We start from the raw sequence: 24,305 nt of genomic DNA, 5'->3' as shown, positions 1-24,305 counted from the left end.
AAGTGACTTTCTTGGATAGGTCCTTAATGCCAGAAAGATTAGTATGCTAAAAAATGAGAAGATAGTTCTGTTTTTGAGGGTTTTTTTGGCTTAACTTACCTGCATGACATATAATAAGACACATTTCTTCATCTATTACAAGGATTCTTCTTTTTTGTTTTTATAGATTGTAACAAATCATAAAAAGAAAAATCTCTTTAGTGATACTGACACAGAATACAGATGTGATGACAGCAAGACCGATATTAGCTGGCTAAGAGAACCAAAATCAAAACCACAGCTAATAGACTATAGCAGAAATAAAAATGTGAAGAAACGTAAAAGTGGAAAATCGAGTAAGAAATCACTTTCTAGAGAAATGTTGCAAATGATTTTACCATTTCAACTATAAAAAATGCTTTGTTGGTTGATAAGTATATTTTTATATGTAGATAGTGATTATAACTGTATGCCCTCATAAATAGAAAAAAATAGTGAAAGCAAATGCACCAAAACACTGCAATGATTTTAGCTTTTGTTTATTTTTGGTAATATGGTTATATTTAAATTTTTTAATGGGATCTTAGGGACACAAAATCTGATTTATCATAATCTTTGGTTCATGATATCGTCTCATCATGTGTCTACTCATGCCCTACTATTATTCAGTTATTTAGCTAATTATTGTGAATAATGTATTAAGTACTCGTGAACTCAACACCCTAAACAAAATCAAAGCCCATTCCTTGCCACACTCAACACTAACGCTTTTTAGGACTTCATATAGATGGAATGCAAATACATTGAAAGGAAAGCAATTTTCTTGCAGAAATATTTTTGCCTAAATCTTCCACAAAATGTTTTCCCAGCATGTGGCTTCTGCTTTCTCAAGTGAATCTCTTGAAGTAGTTGGATAAGAGTTTGAAGTATTGGTTTTTGGCTAGACATAATGACCATTTTCATAACCTGACATCAATTTCAATGTTTACTAAAACATAAAGATTTTATATATTCTATTTTTAAAAGAAGACAACATAACTCTGAGCTTTTAGATTAAATTTATATTTATTTTAAGGGAATCAGCTTTTATTTTATTTCAGGATAAAAATAACCAGTAGTGACTTGTGTGTATGATGGGGAGCAGTGTTGGCTTAAAATATACATATGGAAACAAACATTGGCATGTGTTTATAAATGAGGCTGAATCTTGAAAACAGATGAGGCAAATCATATGCGTGGAAGAGAAACTGCAGGATTACATATATAAAAGAGACACATATGAAATAGCATAGTGTACTCAGGGAATGCAGTATTATGGTCATTGGAAGATAGATCAGACTTGTGGGAAAATGTTGAAAGATGCAGCTGGATCTAGTCATAGTGTCTGGACTTTGAAGCAGTGTGTTATAAGCTAAGGAGAAAGCAGTAAGATTCATGTGCTCTCAGGGAACTTACAATGTAGTGGGAAGATGTACAAACAAAAACATCTATAACATAAAGTAGAAGATTAGATATCTTGGGGAGACATTAAAGGTTAGAATACTGTAATCAGTAAATATTTTTAAAATTGAACTTCTGAGTGAATTGTTTTGTTTAAAAGGCTGAGTGACTACAAGTTAATATATATGAGCCAGCTTATTGCCAGTATTGGAAGACATTTCTTCCAGAACTTCATTGCTTTCTTGGCTTGGATAATCCCGTTTCTTAGGCTTTGGAGAATATTTAGAAAGTTGAAATTGTGCTTGAAAGGCGAAAAAGGGAATAGGGACTAAAGCTACTCCCAATAATAGGGATAGATCTTAGAAATATAATGATGGGTGAAATAGCAAATCATAGACTATTACGTATGGCATGATACTATTTTATAAAGTTTATTGTATTGCTTAGAGATGCATATCTATGAAATAAAACTTTTTAAAAGATCAAGTGAATGAGAAACATAGATTGCAGGATAGTGATTATCTTTTGGCAGACGGGATATGGAGGATCATATCAGAGAGTACACATAAGTAGATTCAGCCTTATTCATAATTTTGTTCTTAAACTGAATGGTAGAGTCAGGGGTGTTAACTTTGAAACTCATGTTACACATTCTCTTGTATGTTTAAAAAGTTTTATGCCGGGGTCCCGCCCCGGCGGAGTCCAGGTTCCTGAGGGATGGACGGCGTCGGCGCAATGAGGGAGGGGGAAAATAAAGGGGACGTGAGACTTGGGTTGGTGTTAGCAAGTCCGACTTTACTGTGCACAAGTGTCGTTTATATATTTTTCAGGATTAGTACAGAAATAGTTCTACAAATATTCTCAGAGAGATAAGGAAGTAAAAAACGAGCACAAGAATATTTATTAGCATTCTGTTCTATAGAGCATAAGGTTAATGGTAGTCTTCTCCGCAATTAACTAGTGTTTGTTGTCTCTAAGCTAAAGGAGATAGGTACCTAGGCGTCTGTTGTAATTCATGGTAAAGTTAAATCAAAGAGAGAAGGTCCAGGCCTCTGGACAGGACAGCAGTCCGTCTGGTTGCATCGTGGTGAAGCCATCCCTGCCTCCCTCAATCATTTACGCCATTAGTGTAGATGGTTAATGGGAACAAAAGGCGACTCCAGGGTGTCTTATCCCCAGGGCTATCTGCATTCTCAGCGGGCAGTTAAACATCTTTACTTTTTCGCGCCCTTTAGGGGGTGGAAGCATTCCTTTGTCTTTTAGATTGTAGAGCTAACAGTCCCTTAAGTACACTGCCGGAGAAAGTATCACTTTGTTAGTAAAGTAAAGGGCTGAAAAGCTAAGCTAAACTATATATCTTCAAGAATAAAAAAGAGAAATAAGTATACACATAACCTTGATAGAAAGCATGCGTATAATTCAGAAAATATCAGGGGTGTCGGCCGGCCATCCTTCACCGAGGGGCATTCTTGCACCCCTCGGCCCTTCTACTCACCAATTATTTATTATTTATTGCTTTTAGGAGAAAACCTCTATAACATTTTAACAGAAAGCAGAAGGTCAAGAATAATATATAGATACTTCTTGATCATCCAATTAACCAGCAAACTTAGAAGGACGATGCATATGTATATTTAGACAAAGAACTGGAGGGAGAAGGAAACATTAACCAGATGGAGGCCATAAACCTAATTCGACATCTTATCTGGGCAGGATTCCTTTCTGATTGTCTCAAATGGGACTGTGTGCTCCTCCAATAATTAACTGAAAAATATCTTGAAAGTTACCTACAGGTGGTCACATTCTCTTACTATATCTAATTTTCCCAGGAGGTAGTGCCTCCCAAGCAGCCACCCAAAGGAGTGAAAACTGGAGGTTAAGAAAGGAAAAGGAATGAAGGGCAATTAGAAGCAGCACAGGTTTCAGAACTATGTGAGGGGCTGGCCGGTTATTCTTCACCAAGGGGCGACCCTGCACCCCTCGGCGTTAATCGGCTGGACCCTGTCAAACAGCCGATCAAATGATGTAGCCACGGCTCCCAGCAGTTTTATAATATAAAATTTAAAGGAGGAGAAGGGAAATTGGTCATATCATACTAAAAGCTATACAGTAAAAGTTATCAATGGCAGTTTAGCCTCAAATATACTTCAAGCCTCATTTTGAAATATAAACTTTTGAATGAGTTTAAAGATGTATTCCTATTGTTTTCATAATTTTTAACTTATATACAGAAATATTCTAATAAATTTAAATGTCAGTTCTTATTTTCTTGAATTGCAGGACCATCTCTGGAAAGAGGACAACCAAGATCTAAAATGGTAAAACCTGGAAGTTTATGTTCAAACACCCTTTAAAATTATTTTTCCCCTTGTCGTGTAAAAAATTCACCTATCTCATACACAATTGTATCCTTATTATCAGTTACTTGTTTTCCATAATTGTTCCAGCCTTTGCATGCTTACTTCTACCTTCTGCCTTTTTGAATCATGTTGGCCTGCATTAGGTCTATTTTATTCTGTGATTATAGGTATTTTTGATGTCTCTCTTTCTCTCTTTCCCTTTCTCTCTCTCTCTCTCTTTCCCTTTTACTTAAGTTGGATAATATATATCAGTCCTCTCAGAGTGTTAATGATAGGGATAAAAAGGTGATAGAGAAGATATTTGGAAGGGAAAGACAAAATCCAGCCATTTAAAAAATATTAATCAGGAATCTTTTTATTTCTACAAATATTTTATGTATGTCTTGTCACAGTGCCAATTCTATAGTAAATAGCTTATACTTCTTGTATCACAAGTATTGATCTGATAATATTTAGGATTTTTTCTCCTAAAGACACCCAACAAAAACATCACCAAAAAGGTAAATCAGACAGTTCCAGTTGGGAGAACCAGACTTCCACGGAGAGCGGCAAAAACCAAAAAAAATTATAAAGATCTCTCAAATTCAGAATCAGAGAGTGAACAAGAATTTTCACATTCATTTAAAGAAAAATTGCTAGTAAAGGTAAATAGATACAATTCAGTTGAGTAATTTCTAAAAACCTCTTAAAATACTAAATATAGAATATATTTTTGTAAAAATGTCAAATTTATCTTGTCACTTCTTTTTTAAGATTTAACCTTCTATATGAGAAAACATTTAATAATTCTAAAACTTGATCCTTAGGCAATATAATGTTAAAATTTGTAATAAGTTGGCATTCGTGTTACAAAACAGATGTTTGACTCTAATAAAATTATAACCAAGATAATATCTTTGAATTAGAAAAGTACTTGATCTTTCCAAAATTATGCTTCAAGAAGATATAGACTGTTGGGAAGCTGTGGACTTTTCTCTTGAATGAAAGCAAAAATATTGAATCTGAGGTTCTTCCCATTTGCTGCCCACCTGTGTCCATCCCTGACTTCTTCCTTATGTCTCACAATGTTACAGACATATCCCTAGCCACCTGTACTTGAAAGCTTTCTTTTAACAAAGTGAAAAAAGCATATAGTGCTTAGAGTGTGCCAGGTGCTATTCTAAGTACTTTATAGATTTAGCTTCTTAAAATTTCATAAGTGCCATAGATGGATAGTACTATTATGCACATCTCATTTTACAAATGAGACAATTGAGGCTCAGAGAGATGAAGGAATTTTCCTGAGGTCACACAGCTAGGAAGTTGTAAAACAAAGATTTGAGCCCAAAGAGTCTGGCACTGAAGGTAAGTCTCTGACCGTTATAACATGCTGATTTTAAATCATTAACTTCCATCTTCCTTTGTTTGTAAGCTTGTTATCTCTTACCTGGAAGACAGGACTTAATAACTTATCTCCATGTTTTCTGTCACTTCACGTCTAGTCAGATAAGTCTTCCCAAGCCACCTCTCATCTTACCCTTTTTCAAAGAAAACCCCTGAAAAAATCTGTTTAGACAGACATTCAAAGTATCAAAATACCTTGCCAAGCTTATTTCCCCTGTTTCCCAGTATATACCCAGAGCTGTAAGTCAGAACAACCTGTGATGCCCAAACAAGAAGTGTGCTTCTCTACTCCCTGTGCTTGTGTCAGCAGTCCTTATTCTCAGGATGCCTTCCTTTGCCATCTTCTTTTGCAAATTCCTGAGCATGTCAAGTCCCATGAAATCTAGGACCTCTTTCTGGTTTCCCTAACCTGGATATAATCTTCTCTGAGCCCTTATAGCATTTTATTTGTATCTCTTATGATATTTATTATAGTCTATATATTATGTTTTCCTGTGAATTTGTCATATGCTTTCTACTATATTAGAAAGTCTCCTGCTAATCATGTTGAGAACCCCGCTATGCCTGTATGTATTAATATAAGACATTTAATAAATATTTCAATATAATTAAATTGTTTTATGTATCCAAGTATAAGTATTTGTATTCAAGTGTAATTTGAAAGTTATCAATACATTTAGGACGAGAATATCCGTTCCAGAAGCAAAACCATGAAGCTGCCGAAGAAGCAACAGAATGCCTTCTCTGCTGATACAAAAAAAGATATATCAAAACAATGGAAAAACTCATCTCTACTAAAAGATACTGTGAGAGATAATAGCCATGACTTATCTCCTATCTCTTTATCTGGGAGTCCATCATCTATAGAAGTAATGAGATGTCAGTATCATGTTTTTTCCTTTAATTGAATATTCAGTAATTTTCTATTATAACTCTATATGAAAATAAATTCAAAGACTAATTTTGAGGGCTGTATTCAAGATTATAGGTAGTCAAAACTTCATTTTTAAACTAATTAATGCTAGTAACTTTGTCTTCGCTAAGTAGACTTGAGAACAATGTTACTACAACACTGAAGTTTTTCATGTCAGGGAGTTAAAGACCAAATGCTTCAAAATGGAAAATATTTAATGTGTATCTATAAATTATAATGTGAAAACTTGGATAAATGTTTTAATTTTAAATTGTTTTTTAGCTCAACATATATTTAATAACGTGAAAATAGTGATGGGGATTTCTATTTTTTCTCTTTTACATTTCATTGAGAAAAGTCTCCAAGGAACATCATGGTCATTCTGTTGACCCTTTGTGGAGTATCTTCATAAACAATTGAGGTTTTGCTTTTACAAATAATTGGCAAAGAGGGCCGGTCCCATGGCTTGGTGGTCAAGTTCAGTGCTGTCTGCTTCAGCAGCCCAGGTTCAAGGATTTGTATCCTGGGAGTGAACCTATACCACTCATCAACCATGCTGTGGTGGTGACCCACATATAAAGTGGAGGATGATTGGCACAGATGTTAACTTAGGGCTAATCTTCCTCCAGCTAAAAAAAAAGGATTGGCAACGGACCTTAGCTCAGGGCTAATCTTCCTCAGGAAAAAAAAGTAATAATTGGCAAAGAAAAATTCATATTCTTTGGGTCTCTGGCATATATATGTATACTTTTCTAGTACAGAAACTAAAAGAATAAGTTTGTACTTTTTATATCTTTTTCAGTTCCTTTTAAGGATATTTTAAACCATTTCTAAGTGTCCACCTTTTCAGTTAAAATTCAAGACAAACCAGTTAACACATACTTCCTCTGTAGTAGCTACTTTGTTCTTTTCTAGAGTATTTTCACAGTCTTTGGACCATTGTCATTTCAGATAAGCACATACTCAGAAGACAGATTCCCATGCCCTAATTTGATCTGGAAACTGTCTGAAAATTTATTTATACTGAGATTTATTTCAGCCACTAATTTCCTCATTTATATATGAAGGATTTAGACCAGATGATTCCCAAAGCTCTTTCTAACTGTAAAATTCTGTGACTTTAATATGTAACAGTCCTGGCCATGATGTCAGAATACTCAAGATAATACTTAGGCTGATTATTATAGTGCAGCTCATACTATAGATATTTTTGTTTGAAAATATTTTGAAAGTTCTTATGGTTATAATTATGTTTTAAATTGAGCCATTAATATTTTTCAAAGTCTTATAAAATATTTTAAACATAATTTGGTCTTGATTGAAAGTTTATCCTTTATAAATACAGCTAAGATTTGAGGATTTGAAAAATTACTATATTCTTAGAATTTAAGTTAATCATACTACTTCTAAAGCAGATATCAGTGATAACAACTGCCATCTTTTTGTGTTTCATGAGGCAATTTAGGTATAGAGAAAATGACAGAACAGGATTTTACTCAAGATGATAACTGTATAACAAAATCTGTATCACCTTATCCAAAAACTTCATCACCTGAATCCTTGAATAGTAAATATGGAGCTGGAGGTCCAATAAAGTCACCCAAAAACAGTGAGAAAAATTCACTATGTGCAAGAGAAAGTTGCTCACCAATTCCAGGATCATTCTTTTTGGTAAGAATATATATTATTTTTTTCCTTTATCAGATATATCTGAAGGGGGTAAGTCATTTGCCTCTAATCTTAATCAAATATACATTGCTTGTCTACTTAAGGTTTTGGGTTTGGTCTTGGGGAAGAGGAGGAAGCTACTGATAAGTGAAATAGCCTCAGTGAACCTAACAGACTGACACATAGCTACACAGAAGGAAGAATGTGGTGGTATGAGAAGTACAGAGTATTGATTAGAGTTCTTTGATAGGAATGATCACTTCCAAAGAGATACTACTTATTTGTCTACACATCAAAACTACATAATTTGTTTTCTTGGTTTGAATATGCTTATTCCTGCAACACAGGCACTTCTTTCAGATCTCACCATAACTCAAAGTCTGTGACCTTTAGTTACTAAATCACAAGTTGACAAAGCAAATTGACAAGAATGTAGTTGAAAACAATATGACTATAGCATTTGCTGTAGAGTTTTGTAAGGAACTTTAAAATCAGTAGGTATATGGTATGAATATTACACTGAACAAATTTAATGATATATTGAAAACTTTTTTATTCCTCTTTCATGTATTGTCATATGTACCATTTCTTCTTAATAAAATATGCAGGTATGCTCAAAAGTATTTTTAAAAAACTTAGAGATAGGAATCAATTATGGGTCAAAGTGAAGGAGGTAGCTAAAAATGTACTGTCTACAAAGAGGAGTTTTTGTATTTTGAGTTCTGCTTTTTTCCTTTTTTTTTTTTAAAGTTGTAGAAACTTTGGCACCAATTTACAAACCCCACCCCACCTCTACCCCCCCTTTTTTTTTGGCTTGGGTTGTATAGATGGCTTAATTTGGAGAATTTTGAAGTAGCAATAAAGTTAAAGAACTGATTGCCAAGACAATAGAGTTCAGTATAACTGGGTATAGCTGAAAGAGTTTTGAGTCAGAAAGAATTGCATTTAAATCCTGGCTCCACTATTTGCTAGCTAGGTAACAATTTTATAAGATAATGACTCTCTGCACCTCAGTTTTCTCCTCTGTAAAATGGGGCTGTGAAAAATTAAAAAGGCTGATTATGCAAGCATAATATCTGATACATAGTGATTACTCAAATATATTATTCTCTTGATATGTGTTAACTTCTGTATACAAAGATGGAATTAATGACAGTTCAGCACACCTGTAGCCAAGATCTAAAACCTCTGATAGGGGCTAGCCTGGTGGCGCAGTGGTTAAGTTCCCATGTTCTGCTTCTTGGCAGCCTGGGGTTCGCTGGTTCGGATCCCAGTGGTGGACATGGCACTGTTTGGCAAAAGCCATGCTGTGGTAGGCATCCCACATATAAAGTAGAGGAGGATGGGCACAGATGTTAGCTGAAGGCCAGTCTTCCTCAGCAAAAAGAGGACAATTGGCATTAGTTAGCTCAGGGCTAATCTTCCTCAAAAAATAATAAATAAATAAAACCTCTGATAAAACCAAACTTCTGTCCTACCCCTTTGAACTGAATGTTTTTATTCTTAGAGAGTTTTAAGGTCCTTTTATTCTGCTTAACCAGTAGTCTTCACAGAACATATTTTCAAACAAAATCTTACATAAAAATGGAATGATGATGTTTAGAGCAGGTAGGAGGTCTAAACCCTAGCCTACTCAGCCTCCCTCCCTGATGACTCCCAATGCACCTTTGCAACACTCTCAGTTTCTACAGACCACGATTTGAAAACCAGTTTCCCACTAGATTATCATCCCATGGTCCTTTGTCTGTATTGCTCTATCATCTGTAGTTTCCTTGAATCTTTTATCCCTTCAGTATCCCACCTTGCAAATCTCAAAACTTCAGTAATCCCCACCCCCCTTTGATGCTACTCTGTGCCGGATGGAATTTTAATTTTTACATATTTATTGGCTGGACATTTTGTTTCCCATTTATTGTTGGCTCTTAATTAGGTATTGGAAATTTGCTGTATAAATTAACTTTGTACCAGCCCACACTTTCCAACAGTGCTTTGTGGTAGTGCCCATTTCTCTGCAGTTTTAATTAACTGAGTGTTGTCAGATGCTTCTATTTTTTGCCAATCTGGGGAGTGTAAAGTGTGCCTCACTTTAATTTGCATTTTCCTGATTAACAGCATCATTGAGTATTTCCGTATGTTTTTTGGCCATTTTGTGAATTGCCTATTTTTTTTTTAACTTTTTAGAAACTTATTTAGAAACTTTCTAAAACTTATTTAGAAATATTTTTCTAACTTACTTTTTCTAACTTTCTAATTGCATTGTTTGATTTTTCTTATACATTTGTAGGAGTTCTTAATATATTCTGGGTATTAATTCTTTATTGGTTATATACAATGCAAGCATTCTTTTTCCAGTATGTATCTTGTCTTTTCATTTCGTTGAATGAAAAACTTCCATATGACAAAAATATGATGTAATGAAATTTACCAGTCTTTTGTCTTGTTGAAGAAATCCTTCCGTCAGCTATTGTCATAAAAATATTTCCCTTTCTTTTCTTGTAAAAATAGTAGTTTTGATTTTAACTTTTAGGTTTTCAACCTTTCTAGTCTTTCTCTTTGCACATGGATAGTCAATTAGTGCAACATCATGCATGGGACACCCCTCCTTTCTCCATCATTTGTAATGCTAACTTGGTCAAAGCCTTGGCAACCACATGGGTCAACTATTAGGCACTATTCTATTTATTGACCAGTCTATCTCTGTGCTAATACGACATTGCTTTAATTAGTGTAGTTTTATACTTAGGGTGTGTTTCACCACAGCTACCAGCATCTCGTTCTTTTACTTCAAAATTTTCTTGGCCCTTTACTTGTCCATATAAATTTTAGAATTAGCTTGTCTAAGGGAAGAATTGCCATTTCCCAATATTGATATTGAGCTTTTGCATCTACGTATTTCATTTTTCTCTCTACTTTTTCGTCTTATTTCCAACAAAGTTGTGCCAAATCTTCCACAAAGAAAATTATACTTCTTCTTAGATTAATTCCTGTGTTTTATGGGTTTTCTTTTTGCTGTATTAAAAAATACCTTTAAAAATTGTTTTCTGAGGTTTTAATTTTTTGCTTTTGTATAGAAACACTATTGATCTTTATATTTCCAACAGCCTTGACAAATTCTGTCATAATTTCCTGCCTAGATTCTCTTGGATTTTGAATACAGACAATCATCGACTGGTATTCATAATAATTTTTGCATTTTTTGTAGCAGTCGTTTTACTTTATGGTCTTTTTATTGTTAAAATGACTGTGAACTCCAAAGAAATATTAAATAGATATGATACTAGCAGGCAGGCTTATCCATAGTTTTTGGTAGATACTTGTTAATCAAATTCTGATTGTCTAAGGACTATTTTTTCCTTTTAATTATGAATGGGTGTTGAATTTTAGCAGCAAATGAATCATTCCCTCAAACTTTAAGTAGTTTTGGTTTAATGTGGGTTTTTTTGGCTTTAAATAATTTTCTAACTTCCTCTGGGTTTCTATATGTCTTGTTCATTCATATCAGAGGCATATTCCAATTAATAAGAATACTACTGTGAATATAAAAAACATAAATTCTGTGGTACTTACACAGGGAACGCAAAATTGCAGCAGCTATTTAGTTGTAAGCAGCTATAGTTCATTAAAACAGTTTATGGAAATTGAGATTCCAGATATCAATGAAAATCATACACAAAGCAGAAGAGAGCTATATATGGTAGCATAGGCATCAAACTTTCCTTAAACTAAGATGGTTCTTATAAGAACTGGATTACTGGCCTTTAATAATAATTATAATATTTTTCAACTGTTACTACCTGAAAATTAGATGTTTAAAGTATGTACGATGGTTTGATCATAGAAAAAAGTTGAAATTTTTCAAATGAGAAGTAGTAAGGTCTTAAATAGTGAGGATATAGCTGCTGAACCACTGACTCACATATTTATAATTAGGACTTTCTGGTTTCATGGATATAGAAATATGATTGAGCTTTTTGCCAGTATAAAAATCCATTGATCCATCTACATAAATATTTTAATAACCTGTAAAATAGAGAAAGTTAAGACAGAATTTTACAGCTTGGAGAGGGCTGGGATTTAACCTAGACCTAAGTGGGTGGGGAAAGAACAGTACCCTGAGTAAAGGAAGGGAACTGGAAATAGGATAAAGACTAATTTGACTGGGACAAAGACATCTGTGTATTGAAACAGTAAAGCATAAAGTTAGATGAAAAGGATTTGGATTAAAGATATAGCTTGAAAGAAGAGTTTAGACTTATATTCTATGGCTCCCCAATACCTGACTCATAAATAAAGAAATCAAAATCCTGATAAGAAAGAATTGAAAAGCAGGAGTAGTCAAAAAAGGCAGCTCAAAACTATTGCTATAATTTAAGATTGAGGTTAACATAAGAATTTAGGTTAATGCATGGTTAATGTTAGAGATGAAAAGGAAGGGATAGAAACAAAACAATCTGAAAAAAGAATTGACAGCATTTGCAATTTACTGGCTTTATGATTTGAGAAATATGGTCAAAGGTGAATCCAAGAGTACTTACAGTATTTTTTTCCAATTTCTAATACATATTTTAGGAAAGTCATTCAGCATCTCCCTTATCCATGTCTAGTGAAGGAAGAGAGAAAATATGGCGTGACATGCCCTGTGACTCTTCTCATGTATCAGGTTTGCAGTCATAGCCTTGCTTTTTTAAAACAAATTATTAATTACTGAAATACTACTGTGAAATTATATCTAAAGGAATTATATAGTTTATTAATGTTATTTATATATTATTCAATTTAGTTAATGTCAAAATGAAAATAAGTAAACTAGATAGAATTTTATGCAGTTGTCCAAAACAATGCAAATAACTCAAAGCCTTTTTTAAATAAAAGCAGGAAAATATTAGGTATTTTAAATCAAGATTGTAGCGCTATTATCTTTTAACTGTTCCTAAGGCCCTACACAACATCTTAGTCGCAAACGAATGTACATAGAAGATAATCTAAGTAATTCTGATGAAGTAGAACTGGAAGAGGAAGTGGAAGGGAGAGCAAATATGCTTCCCAAAAAACTATCTAAAACCAAAGATGCAGATCATCACGCTTACAAAGGTAGGTAGATCAAATGTGTGTGTCAAATATGCAGTTATTTTGGAAGGCAGTTTCTTAGATTTTGAATGATTCTATCCACAAAATAAATCCCTTTGTAAAGACAACTTTGGATAAGTCCAAGAAGGATGATAGCTTTATCGCAAAGTTCTCTTTATGTGAATAATGTTGTGGTAAGGATCTTTTTTACTCATAAATCTCCCTAATAATTCTATCACTGATTACAACATTTAAGTTTTACTAGAGTATGAATTTACTGATTAGTGTGTCACTAAATACTTTGGTTAATAATGTGGAAGTAGTTAAAACCAGTTAAAAATAATCCAAATTGTTCCACTTTAATGTTACCATTTCTGCCTTAATACTCATGCCAAAAGGTTTTTTTATAAACCAAAATAATATTTTAAATTAAAAAATATAATGAGGTCTGCCTTTGATTTGATAATCCTTGTACACAGAATCTGGAAATAAGATAGATTTTGTTCTCAACCTCATGACAAGAAGGCTAAATTTGTAATAATGCAGGTTTTAACTTTAGCTGATTGTCTTCATTTTTTAGTGTCTGAAAGTATATCTCCATTATCAACAAATGTATTTTGTATTCATGGGGAGAACTGGGAAACTGAAATTTCAGATGTAGGGATGATGTGTGAGCAGTTCCATACAGAAGTTGGGAGGAAAATTCAGGTGAGTTATCATTCTTCAAATTATGATTTATACCCAATAATATGATACTATGCCGCACTTTCTACTAGACTGTGAGTTTGTTTGATCCTTTGGAAACAAAACAGCCATTCATGAATTCAACTTTCCTCATGTACTGGTGACAAACTGGAATGATTCCTAGGTGAAAAACTTTATCATGTCATGAGCCGAGTTTTTCTAAAATCTGTGCGTTATCTGTATTCTTTCTTTTTCTACAGGTTCTTTCTTTTTGCCCTATTTTCCTTTCTATTCTTTTTTAACATTTTGACTCTTCCATGATTTTTTAAATTTTTTTCTGAATGGTTTTCTTTTGATGCCTCTTTTCAATACATTTTTTATCTCACAGAGGTGACCGCTGGTGAGAGTACTCTAATAATAGTACAAAGAATGAGCAACCTCAGTCAGAGAAATCCCATTTCACTTTGTTTCACCAGTTCTGTAATATGTATCCTTAGATATTGAGACTCCAATGAGGTGACGTTTGTTTGCAAAAATACTTTCTAAAACAATTTCTAATTATTATTAATGTTTCTCTACCCATCTCTTTTCCTCTCATACCTGTATTTAGAATAGACAGTTCTTTTTGTCCTCCTCTTGATAAAAGATGTTTTTCTGCACAGGTTTTTAGCCCCATCTCTTCCTTGCCTTTTTCTTCTATTCAGGGGTAAAATCTGAAATTATTTAAGATTCTGTGTATTTATTTTGTTTTGATTTGATTTATCCAAGGTTAATGTAGTCTCAAGAGAGAAGGCCTGATTCATATATTCTGTTATGCATCTATTGTAGATGTGAATATATGTTTTTGTGAAAAATGGTAATGACTAATTCTGAATGTGACTTTTAGGCTCTGTTCCTGAATTAGAATAACTAGCGTTTTTAAAAATATTTTACAGTGTAGTTTCCTTAGGAAAATCATTAATTACCATTTAAACCCTGAGTCAAAGCCTTCTTGATGGAACTAGACACTGCTGTGACTGAGCTTATTTACTAACATGTCAGCTTAAATCACTGAGATTTTAATTTTTCACTTTTCTAAGTTTTTCTTAGTCATTTACATTTCATGAAAAAGGCTTTGTTCTTAATATAGTCTTGGTTAGATTATTATTTTGTAAAGATTTTTCAGGTTAAAAGTGAATATTTTTCAGATCCGTTACAGAATGATGGATTATTTTACTAAGCAGTCTTGGAAAATAGCCCAACAACATCTGAAAACAGTGAACCATCAGATTCAGGAGTATAGGTCTGTAATAAAAATATCTTCTGAAATCTTCTGAATGCTATATATTCCAAGTGCTATGGTTTTTAAAATAGTCTTATCTTTTTTCTTTAATAGGATCAAAAAACTTGATAAATTCCAATTCATCATCATAGAGGAGCTAGAGAATTTTGAAAAAGATTCACAGTCTTTAAAAGATTTGGAGAAGGAGTTTGTGGTTTGTGCTTTTAAGAATTTAAAAATAACTTTAACTCCTCATTTTTAAAGAGCTACTTCTATTAACCTTCTGCTTTTAGAGCACACTGTAAAGACTTTTGTTCTTTAGCACATGATTTAGTTTTATCTTAGATTTTTATTCAGATTCTTATACATACACTTAAATTACAGACTTAAGCTTATGATAAATACCTTTCATAATAAAGGAGAAATCCTCATAGATTTTGCTTTCAATATGTTTTTATGTGAAAGAGTATATGACATCTGGAATATTCTTAGCATATAGCCAAGTTGTTTTTTTCAATTAGAAATAATAGAAATATAGTAATTCTACTGTCAAGTTTTAATTTTTAATCATATTAAGGTATAACTAGTTTTTGTATTGTAAAACTTAGGACTTTTGGGAAAAGCTATTTCAGAAGTTCAATGCCTATCAAAAAAGTGAACAGCAGAGGTTAGTATGACATTATTAATGACTTGAATCTATAAAATTAGACTTTTAAATTGTTTGTATTATTTAAAAATTAAGAATTACATATAGCAATTTAATTTGAATTCCTGATAAATACAAAGGTAACTTTGATTATTTTACTTGTTAGGCTTCACCTTTTGAAAGCTTCACTGGAGAAAAATGTCTTCTACAACACTGATTATGAAGAAACTATTTTTACATCTGAGGTATAAATTTGTATTTTTATATATAATCTTTCAATATTGGTTAGCCTAACTTTTTTTCTGTGAAATTTTTAGTAAGTTTCATGGGGGAAATATATTTATTTATTTACAGATGTGTTTGATGAAAGAAAACATGAAAATGCTGCAAGACAGGCTTCTTAAGGAAATGGTAAATCAACACTCTAGTTTGGGTTTTTCAAATGGGATAATCAATTGTGCTATTATATCTTTTAATGGTAAATTCTTTCACAGGCTTTTCTTCTTTCTTTCTTTTTGTATTGAGTGGTGGCATTTTAGCCCAGTGACTTTTAGTTCTTTAAATGAGAATAATGAGAGCAAATTTATAGTAAAATAATAGGGGTGATTTAAATAATGAGTCCCTCCTAAGGAAAGAAAGAGAATATCAGTTTGTAAATTTAAAAATTAGCTAAAAGAATGATTTCTTTGTACTGTATCTAAGTACTGTGCACTGCAGCAGACCTCTGTTCTGCAGTGCCTTCTGACGGAGAAGGTGTGCCAGGACAGAGCTACCCAGAAAGAATTACTGTCTACTTGACTGCAAAACTTACTTAGATTTGGGATGAAATTAGATGGCTTTCCAAAGGTCTAGTACACCAGCAGCTGCATCCTGGGGGAAAGTACACCTGAGGGGGTCTAAAGGCACTGCTCCGAGTGAACATGACTTTGGTGTTTCTCACAGATGGTAGGCATTTTCATGTATACTTTAGTAAATCTTTCTATACAGAATATATTAATGTACTTATTACATTTTAATAGAATCTCAATATGCTGAAGTAGTAGAGGATCAGGATGTAGCTAAGCCAGTTTAGCTTGAAGCAAACAAGCTAACTAGATTGATCATTACTGAGATTTTTTTCCAGGCTATGTTTAGTCTACTTTCTTTCTTTAAATATTAAACCTAAATTTCATTGATTTGGGATTTAAAAGAGTAAGGGTCTTCTCTGAACTGATCATCTAGAATATCAGTGATGATCACAGAATTCTGTAGATATCTAGGAATAGACCCTGGGGGACTGGAGAATATTAGCACTGATACACATCTTTGTGAAAGGGGTTGTTTTAAAATGAATCCCTAATAATAGTTTGATTTTTAATCTATTTTATTTGATGGTTTTACATAGATAATTTAAAATCTAAGTGTGAGTTGTTTTTTTTTCTTGGCCATAGCAAGAAGAGGAGCTTCTTAATGTACGCAGAGGACTGATGTCATTATTCATGGCTCATGAGAGAAATGTTAATGTGTGATATCTAGGTGTTATCAACAAGTTTTATCCAGTTATTCCTTTTCGTGTATGACTGAGGAAATACCATAATAGCTCTACAAAGAGAAAAAAAAAATCACCCAGGCAAGAGTACATTGGTAGGAACCTCCAAACTCAAAGAAATGTCATCTTACGGATGAGAAAGAACCACTAAAATATGACTCCAAGCCTAAAAGACTTTTGCCTGTATAATACTACTCTGTTTTTAGAGAGAAAGTTTTGGGAAACCAAACAGTAAAAGGAATTGGCTTATTTTGGTAGTAATATTTGCATTGAACAAATATTACTGAGTTAACTACACTCACAAAACTAGTTTCTTTAATAAACTAAAATTTATCATAGAAAATGTATTTTTAAATGAATACAGTTTGGACTAAATATTATTAAAATTTGTTTACTAGTTAAGAATATACTGGAAGTAATTAAAATTTAGCTATGCTTAGAAGGCAGAGAAGTCTCTGATATAAAATATTTACCTGAGTGTAAATCGGTACCTGCAGCACACTATTGGAGAGTGTATTTATTCAGTTATGGCTCCAGTGTATTAGAGGTCACGAAATAGCCTAAAATAGTTACCATATTGTCTAAACATTTTAATTCTAGGTAGAAGTCTTAGCTAATAAGCAGGCTGTTCTGACAAATACTTTTTAAGCTCCTAGTGTTCATTGTAATATTATTTTACCAGATGAATTTATAAAAATCAATACATTTAGTTTACTTTAATTGTATAATATATTAAAGTTGAAATAATGCTGTGTCACTTGGATAGATATTATAAAATTATTTTTATTTTAGAAATCATTATTTTCCTATTTTATGAACATTGAATCAAACAAATTATCCTTCTCCAATCAGACATCCAAAGTATAATGCCAAGCAGCCTCACTCATTGTCACCTGCCTGCTTAATGGTAGCAGAGTATTTGCATACTACTAGTATTTAAATACACTGGTAAAAGTGGCTTCTTAGTCTGGATAAGCAAAAGAAAATCCTTCACATCTTAGTTGATGCTAATAATTGAATAAAGCTGACTAAGACTTTTTGATAGGGTAATGGGATTCTATTTCAAGAGACAGTGACAACTCAGCTGTGATATTAAATACTATTTGAGAGTTTGCAACTCCACGTTGCCCTGTGAGACCTTAGAACTAACGCCGTCATGACATACCTCCCTGTTTACCTCATCCTTGGTCAGACTTATAAGACTCCTAAGTCATGTCATACGTATTCCATATTGCACTGTAGGTGAAATCAGCCCAAATTCTTACTTCCTCTCTGCTCTTCCAAACCTTTCTATGGCCTTGTCATTACTACTACTTGTGCCCCTCTGAATCTCAGTTTCCAACATTCTTATCACCCCAACCGTTCTATCTTTCCACCTTGCTTTGTAGTGTAGTCTCAGCCTGATTAGTCTATCACTGCTTTGCTATGCCTGTTACCCTTCTTGTTCTTCCTTCCTTCCCCATTCTAGATTCCTTTGTCCAAAATAATAGTCTCTTACCCTCTCTCCTCTCCTCGACTTTATCCACTAATTCACACCCCTCATTACACAACCTGAACATCACTAGAGCAAATCATATAATCAAGCTTTAAATTTATGACCACATATTTCAAATGGCTACTCAGGGGGCCAGTCCCATGGCCAACTGGTTAAGTTCACACACTTAGCTTTGGCAGCCAAGGGTTTCATCGGCTCAGATCCTGGGCACAGACCTAACACCACTCATCAAGCCATGCTGAGGTGGCACCCCACATAGCAGAACTAGAAAAACCTACACTAGAATATACAGCTATGTACTGGGGAGCTTTGGAGAGAAGAAGAAGGAAAGAAAAAGAAAAAAAAAAAGGAAGATTGGCAACAGATGTTAGCTCAGGGCCAATCTTTATTAAAAAAAAATGGCTATGTGGCATTGTTCATCAATCCTTACTCTGCCCTTTTTAATTGACTTTACCACATTTCCAGAGTATTACTGCACATTGATAGCTGTCTCCTTGGTTCTTTACCTTTTAGCTTATGTCTCACCTCATACTTTCCTCATCTCTGCTCCCTAAAATCTAATGTTAGCTGCATCAATACCAGCATTTCCTGATTTCTCACATGTTCAAATAGCAGATTTGCCTCTTTGTTTAAGGACAATCCCCCCACTAGTGCTCTGAATCCTATTGTATCTGGCTTCTCTCTGCTCATGTGTATAGCCCATACTTATTTAAAAAAAAAGAAAGAAGAAAAAAATGGCACTTGACATCAAGTTCCCCTGTAACTGCTGCCCTTGCTATGTAATTCTCTATTCACCCTTACACAGAACATATTGAAAGAATTTTTTTTGGTTATTGTCTCAACTTATACATTTCCTATTTGCTCTTTACCTTCCCTCAGTCCAGCTTGTCCCTACTATTTCACTGAAACTTCTTTTATCAAAATCACCAGTGATTTGTTTTACCAAATCTAATTTCCATCTTCTTAGCTTTTCTGTGCCATTTTACACTAAAATCCTTAGCTGGCACATATTTTCCACTCCTTGTCTCTTTCCTGGCTTCCCTTTACCTTTTTTTATTTTTTTTATTTTTTTGCTAAGGAAGATTCACCCTGAGCTAACATCTGCTGCCAATCCTCCTTTTTTTTTTTTTTTTTTTTTTTTGCACTTGAGGAATACCAGCCCTAAGCTAACATGTGTGCCAATCTTCCTGTTTTTGTGTATGTGGGATACTTCCACAGGATGGCTGGTGAGTGGAATCGATCCACGTCCAGGATCTGAACCCACAAACCTGGCCCCTGAAGCAGAGCTTGTGGAACTTGAACCACTTAGCCACAGAGCCAGGGCCCCCTTATCTCTTAATGTGGGGCTTATTCCTAGTCCATCACTTTTCTTCAACCTATACTTTCTCTTTAAGAAATTTCATCTGGTCCCAGGTAATAACTAACTATCTTTGTGCTGACAACTTCCAAATGTATAAAGTTCTGACCTTTACTTTGGACATCAGAATGGCTCCTACACTGCTTTATTGATAGTTCAGATAAGCATGTCAATTCTCAAAACAACTCTTGATTTCTCTCCCTCAGTATTCTTTCTCACCACCAAAGAAAAAAAAAAGTAAACCTTGTCCTTCCATCTCAGTAAATGTCACTTTTATCCTCCCAACTGTTCAAGCCAAAATGTAGAGTTCCTGATTTCTCTTTTTTCCTTAGCCAAACAGTTAGTGGATCAACAAGTCCTGCAGATTTTACTGCCAAAATATGTGCCAAATATATATACTTGCATTTACTTCCACTGGCACTACTTTTGACAATGTCAACATCCTTTCTCACATAGACAATTGCAACAGCCTCCTAAATGGCTTTCCAACATTCATAATTGCCTTTCCACAACCTTTACTCACTTAGCAGCCATATATATTCTTGCTAAATCATAAATCATACCATGCCATTCCTTTACTTAAAATTTTCCAGTGACAACACTCTTAAATAACCACTGGGTTGAAGAAGAAATGACAAGGGAAATTCAAAATACTTTGGGACAAATGAAAATGCACCATACTGAAACTTGTGAGATGCAGTGAAAACAGTGCTCAGAGGGAAATTTATACCCATAAATTTACATGTATTGAAGAAAGATCTCAAATCAATAACCTCAGCAAAAGCTCAGGGCCAGTCTTCCTCAGCAAAAGGAACTAATACAGATTAGTGAGGATATTTTTTTAAAAAAAATAGAGAATAGAAAAACAGAAAAAATCAATAAAACCAAAAGTTGGTTCTTTGAAGAGATCAAGAAGATTGATAAAGCATTAGTTATACTAACTAAGAAAAACAGAAGACTAAAATTTCTAAAATCAGAAATGAAAATTAGGGACATTATTACTGACTTTACAGAAATAGAAAGGATTATAAAAAACATACTGTGGGGGTTGGCCCAGCAGCGCAGTGGTTAAGTGCACGCATTCTCCTTTGGCGGCCCGGGGTTTGCCAGTTCGAATCCCGGGTAAGGACATGGTACTGCTTGGCAAGCCATGCTGTGGTAGGCATCCCACATTAAAGTAGAGGAAGATGGGCATGGATGTTAGCTCAGGGCCAGTCTTCCTCAGTAAAAAGAGGAGGATTGGCAGCAGATGTTAGCTCAGGGTTAATCTTCCTCAAAAAAAAAAAAAAAAATACTGTGAACAATTGTATGCCAACAAATTAGATAACTCAGATGAAATGGATCACTTCCTAGACACACAAACTACCAAAACTGACTGAAGAAGAAACTGAAAATCTGAACAGATCTATAACAAGTGAAATGATTGAATCAGTAATCAAAAACCTTGCAACAAAGAATTCTGCCAAACATTTAAAGAAGAATTAACACCTTAAATGCTTCCAGAAAAAAGAAGAGGGAACATTCCTAACTCATTCTATGAGGCCAGCATTACCTTGCTACCAAAGCTAGCTAAAGACATTACAGGAAAAGAAAATTACAGACCAGTATACCTTATGAATATACATGTAAAAATCGTCAATACTAGCAAACTGAATCCAGCAGCATATTAAAATAAATAAAGAACGTGGTGCAAGATTTGTACACTGAAAACTACAAAACATTATTGAAAGAAATTAAAGAGTGCCTAAATAAGTAGAAAGACATCCCAGTCCAGACCCTATCAAAATCCCAATGGCCTTTTTGCAGATATGAAAAAGCCTATCCTAAAAATCATACAGAAATGGAAGGGACTCCACATAGCAAAACATTCATGAAAAAAGAATAATAAAGTTGGAGGACTCACACTTCCCTTTCATACTCTCATACAAAGCTACATTAAATCAAAACAGTGTGTTACCTGTCTAAGGATAGACATATAGACCAGTGGAATAGAATTGAGAGGCCAGAAATAAGCCTGTTCATCTTTGGTCAGTTGAGTTTCATCAAGGGTGCCAAGACCATTTGTTGGGGAAAAAATAGTCTCTTCAACAAATAGTTTAGGGACAACTGGATAGTCACATGCAAAACAATAAGGTTGGACCCTTACACCATATATAAAAATTAAATGGATCAAAAACCTAAAAGTAAGAGCTAAAACTACAGAACTCAGGGAAAAATCACGGGAGTAAATATTCATGACCCTGGATTTGGCAATGGGTTCTTAAATATGGCAGCAAAAGCACCAGCTACAGGAAAAAAAGAAGGAAAAAAAAAGCTAATTTGGACTACATCAAAGAATACTTTCATAACTGTGGAAAAACAACCTATACAATGGGGGAAAATACTTGCAAATCCTATATCTAATTAGGGTTTAGTATCCAGAACATATAAAGAATTTTTACAACTCAACAACAAAATGACAACCCAATTAAAAATGGCCAAAGGACTTGCATAAACATTTCTCCAAAGAAGATATAGAAATGGCCAAGAAGCACGTGAAAATATACTGAACATCATTCGTCATTAGGAAAATGCAAATCAAAACCATAATGAGATACCATTTCACACCCACTTGGATGGCTAGCAGAATCAAAAACCAGAAACTAAGTGTTGGCGAGGATGTGCAGGAATTGGAACCCTTGTGCATTTCTGAGGGAATGTAAAATAATGCAGCCACTATGGAAAACAGTTTGGTGGTTCCTCAAAAAGTTAAACATGGAATTACACTCTTAAAATAGCCAAAGCAAGAGTTGGCAAACTGTCTTAAAGGGCCATACAGTCCATGTTTTAAGCTTTTTGAGCCAAAAGGTAAATTTGAGGCTATCATGTAAGTATTTGTATAAACGTGCTAAATGTTACCATTTAAAAATGTAAGAACCAGTCTTATCTGCAGACCATTGGGAAAAAAGGCAAGCCAGATTTGGTGTGCGGGCTGGAGTTTGTAAGACCCCTAGTTGAGAAGAAAAATTTTAAAGATCAGACCCTCTCTGTTCTTTATTATAAAATTTATTTCTCAATTTATCTTCCTATTTAACAGAAATAGTGATTTAAACCAATTTTGCATTACCTGAGGCTAATGATTATGTTAATTAACTGACGTAGCTAAAACTTCTTGATTTTCCTATTTCAAACGCATTAAAAATAAAGGGTCATTGTAGCTAATGACGTATTTCTTACCTGGATTACAATTTAACAGCACGTTGGTCAAGTTTACCACACTTCCTCAACTACACGAAGCTGTGGAGTGGTAACTGTTGGTGGAGCTAGTTCTTTAGCCACTCCAGCACCACTACGTCTTAACAGTTAATCCAGTCACGCTTATGGTACATGAATTCATTTTAAGTTCCTTAACGTAGCAAATTAAAAGCTGAAGTGAGTAAGCATGGAAGGAGTCATAAATGCTACAAATAACTAAATAAAGTAGAATTTTGAGCTAAATAACATACTGGGAAATCACAGCAACAAACAAATCTAATTTGGGATGTGAAAATTGGAGCAAGATGTTAGGTGGTTCCTGAGACTGCTTTGTGCTGCACCAGGAGTCACTACTATAACCAGGAGTTGTCTGGGTGAAAAGCAGGGAGTGGACTGGCTGGTGTATACCAGTCTTTCAGAGCACACACCTATTACTGTAGCAACATTTTTAGTACGTGTATCTTTGAAATGGAATAAACTGAATTTAGAAAGTAATGATGCATATATAATAGCATGTTTTCAACTTTAAAAATTATTAGCATGTATACCATATCCAGATTTCTCTACCATTACTTATTGTCAAGAAATTGTGATTTTTAGAATTTCCCTGTTTGTTCACATTCTTTAAGGAGATTTACAGTTGACTTTAAATACTTAAAAGCATTTTTTTTATTACTCTTAACATAAAATACCATTCTGTTTTCATAGAGCTATGGAACTGATAACTGGTGGCATTCCCATTGTTCATTCTAACAAACACTCTTTGCCTAAATATGAACTAGTGACAGGTTCCTAATATCACCATTGTCAATAAGTTTACAGAAAAATAAGGATAATTTATAGTAATTCACTGTTTAAAAATTTCATATATTCAGTTTGACTTTCAATAAATTCAGTTGCTTATGAGCATCTTTGAGATTTTTCATGTGAAAAAACTGAAAAAAATCTCTAGAACAGAACTGGGTAAATGGATATTAGAAGCATGTAGGACTAATAATTTTAACCTTATAATTTTGCATCTCCGGACTGGAATTTGCTACTGAAGAACTGTGTATACGTACTTAAAAACTGTCACCTCCAAAATATAATAGAATAAATTCAGACTTGTAATTACCATGTATTTCCACAAGGTGGACCTCTTGATGTTAGGTGTTTTTTAATCCAGGTTAATTGTTCAAAATTTATTCACATAATAATTTCAAAGTCCCTTTAAATTTTTAAAAATATACCTTTTACAAAGTCTTCTGATGTACTATTACTCATATCAGATTGGCTTAAAACTTGATGCTT

At 33.9% G+C, this 24,305-nt stretch overlaps 1 protein-coding gene across 1 annotated transcript in view; it reads left to right on the top strand.

Moving 5' to 3' along the window:
- Positions 1-17,800, top strand: part of SYCP2 (synaptonemal complex protein 2) — a 78,371-nt gene extending 60,571 nt beyond the window's left edge. Inside the window, exons 30-43 of the mRNA XM_046679046.1 lie at positions 167-335; positions 3,700-3,737; positions 4,253-4,423; positions 5,843-6,041; positions 7,541-7,746; positions 12,313-12,403; positions 12,679-12,834; positions 13,391-13,518; positions 14,682-14,776; positions 14,870-14,969; positions 15,364-15,422; positions 15,568-15,646; positions 15,756-15,812; positions 16,832-17,800. Of these exons, the coding sequence (XP_046535002.1) occupies positions 167-335; positions 3,700-3,737; positions 4,253-4,423; positions 5,843-6,041; positions 7,541-7,746; positions 12,313-12,403; positions 12,679-12,834; positions 13,391-13,518; positions 14,682-14,776; positions 14,870-14,969; positions 15,364-15,422; positions 15,568-15,646; positions 15,756-15,812; positions 16,832-16,909 (1,626 nt within the window). The 3' untranslated portion in view covers positions 16,910-17,800. The remainder of the gene's footprint in view (positions 1-166; positions 336-3,699; positions 3,738-4,252; positions 4,424-5,842; positions 6,042-7,540; positions 7,747-12,312; positions 12,404-12,678; positions 12,835-13,390; positions 13,519-14,681; positions 14,777-14,869; positions 14,970-15,363; positions 15,423-15,567; positions 15,647-15,755; positions 15,813-16,831) is intronic.
- Positions 17,801-24,305: the final 6,505 nt, after the last annotated feature.

Source organism: Equus quagga, chromosome 12, assembly GCF_021613505.1.
Source record: "Equus quagga isolate Etosha38 chromosome 12, UCLA_HA_Equagga_1.0, whole genome shotgun sequence".
Taxonomy (NCBI): Eukaryota; Metazoa; Chordata; class Mammalia; order Perissodactyla; family Equidae; genus Equus; species Equus quagga.
Note: the sequence above shows the minus strand (reverse complement) of the source record. Positions and strands in the feature narration are given on the sequence as shown.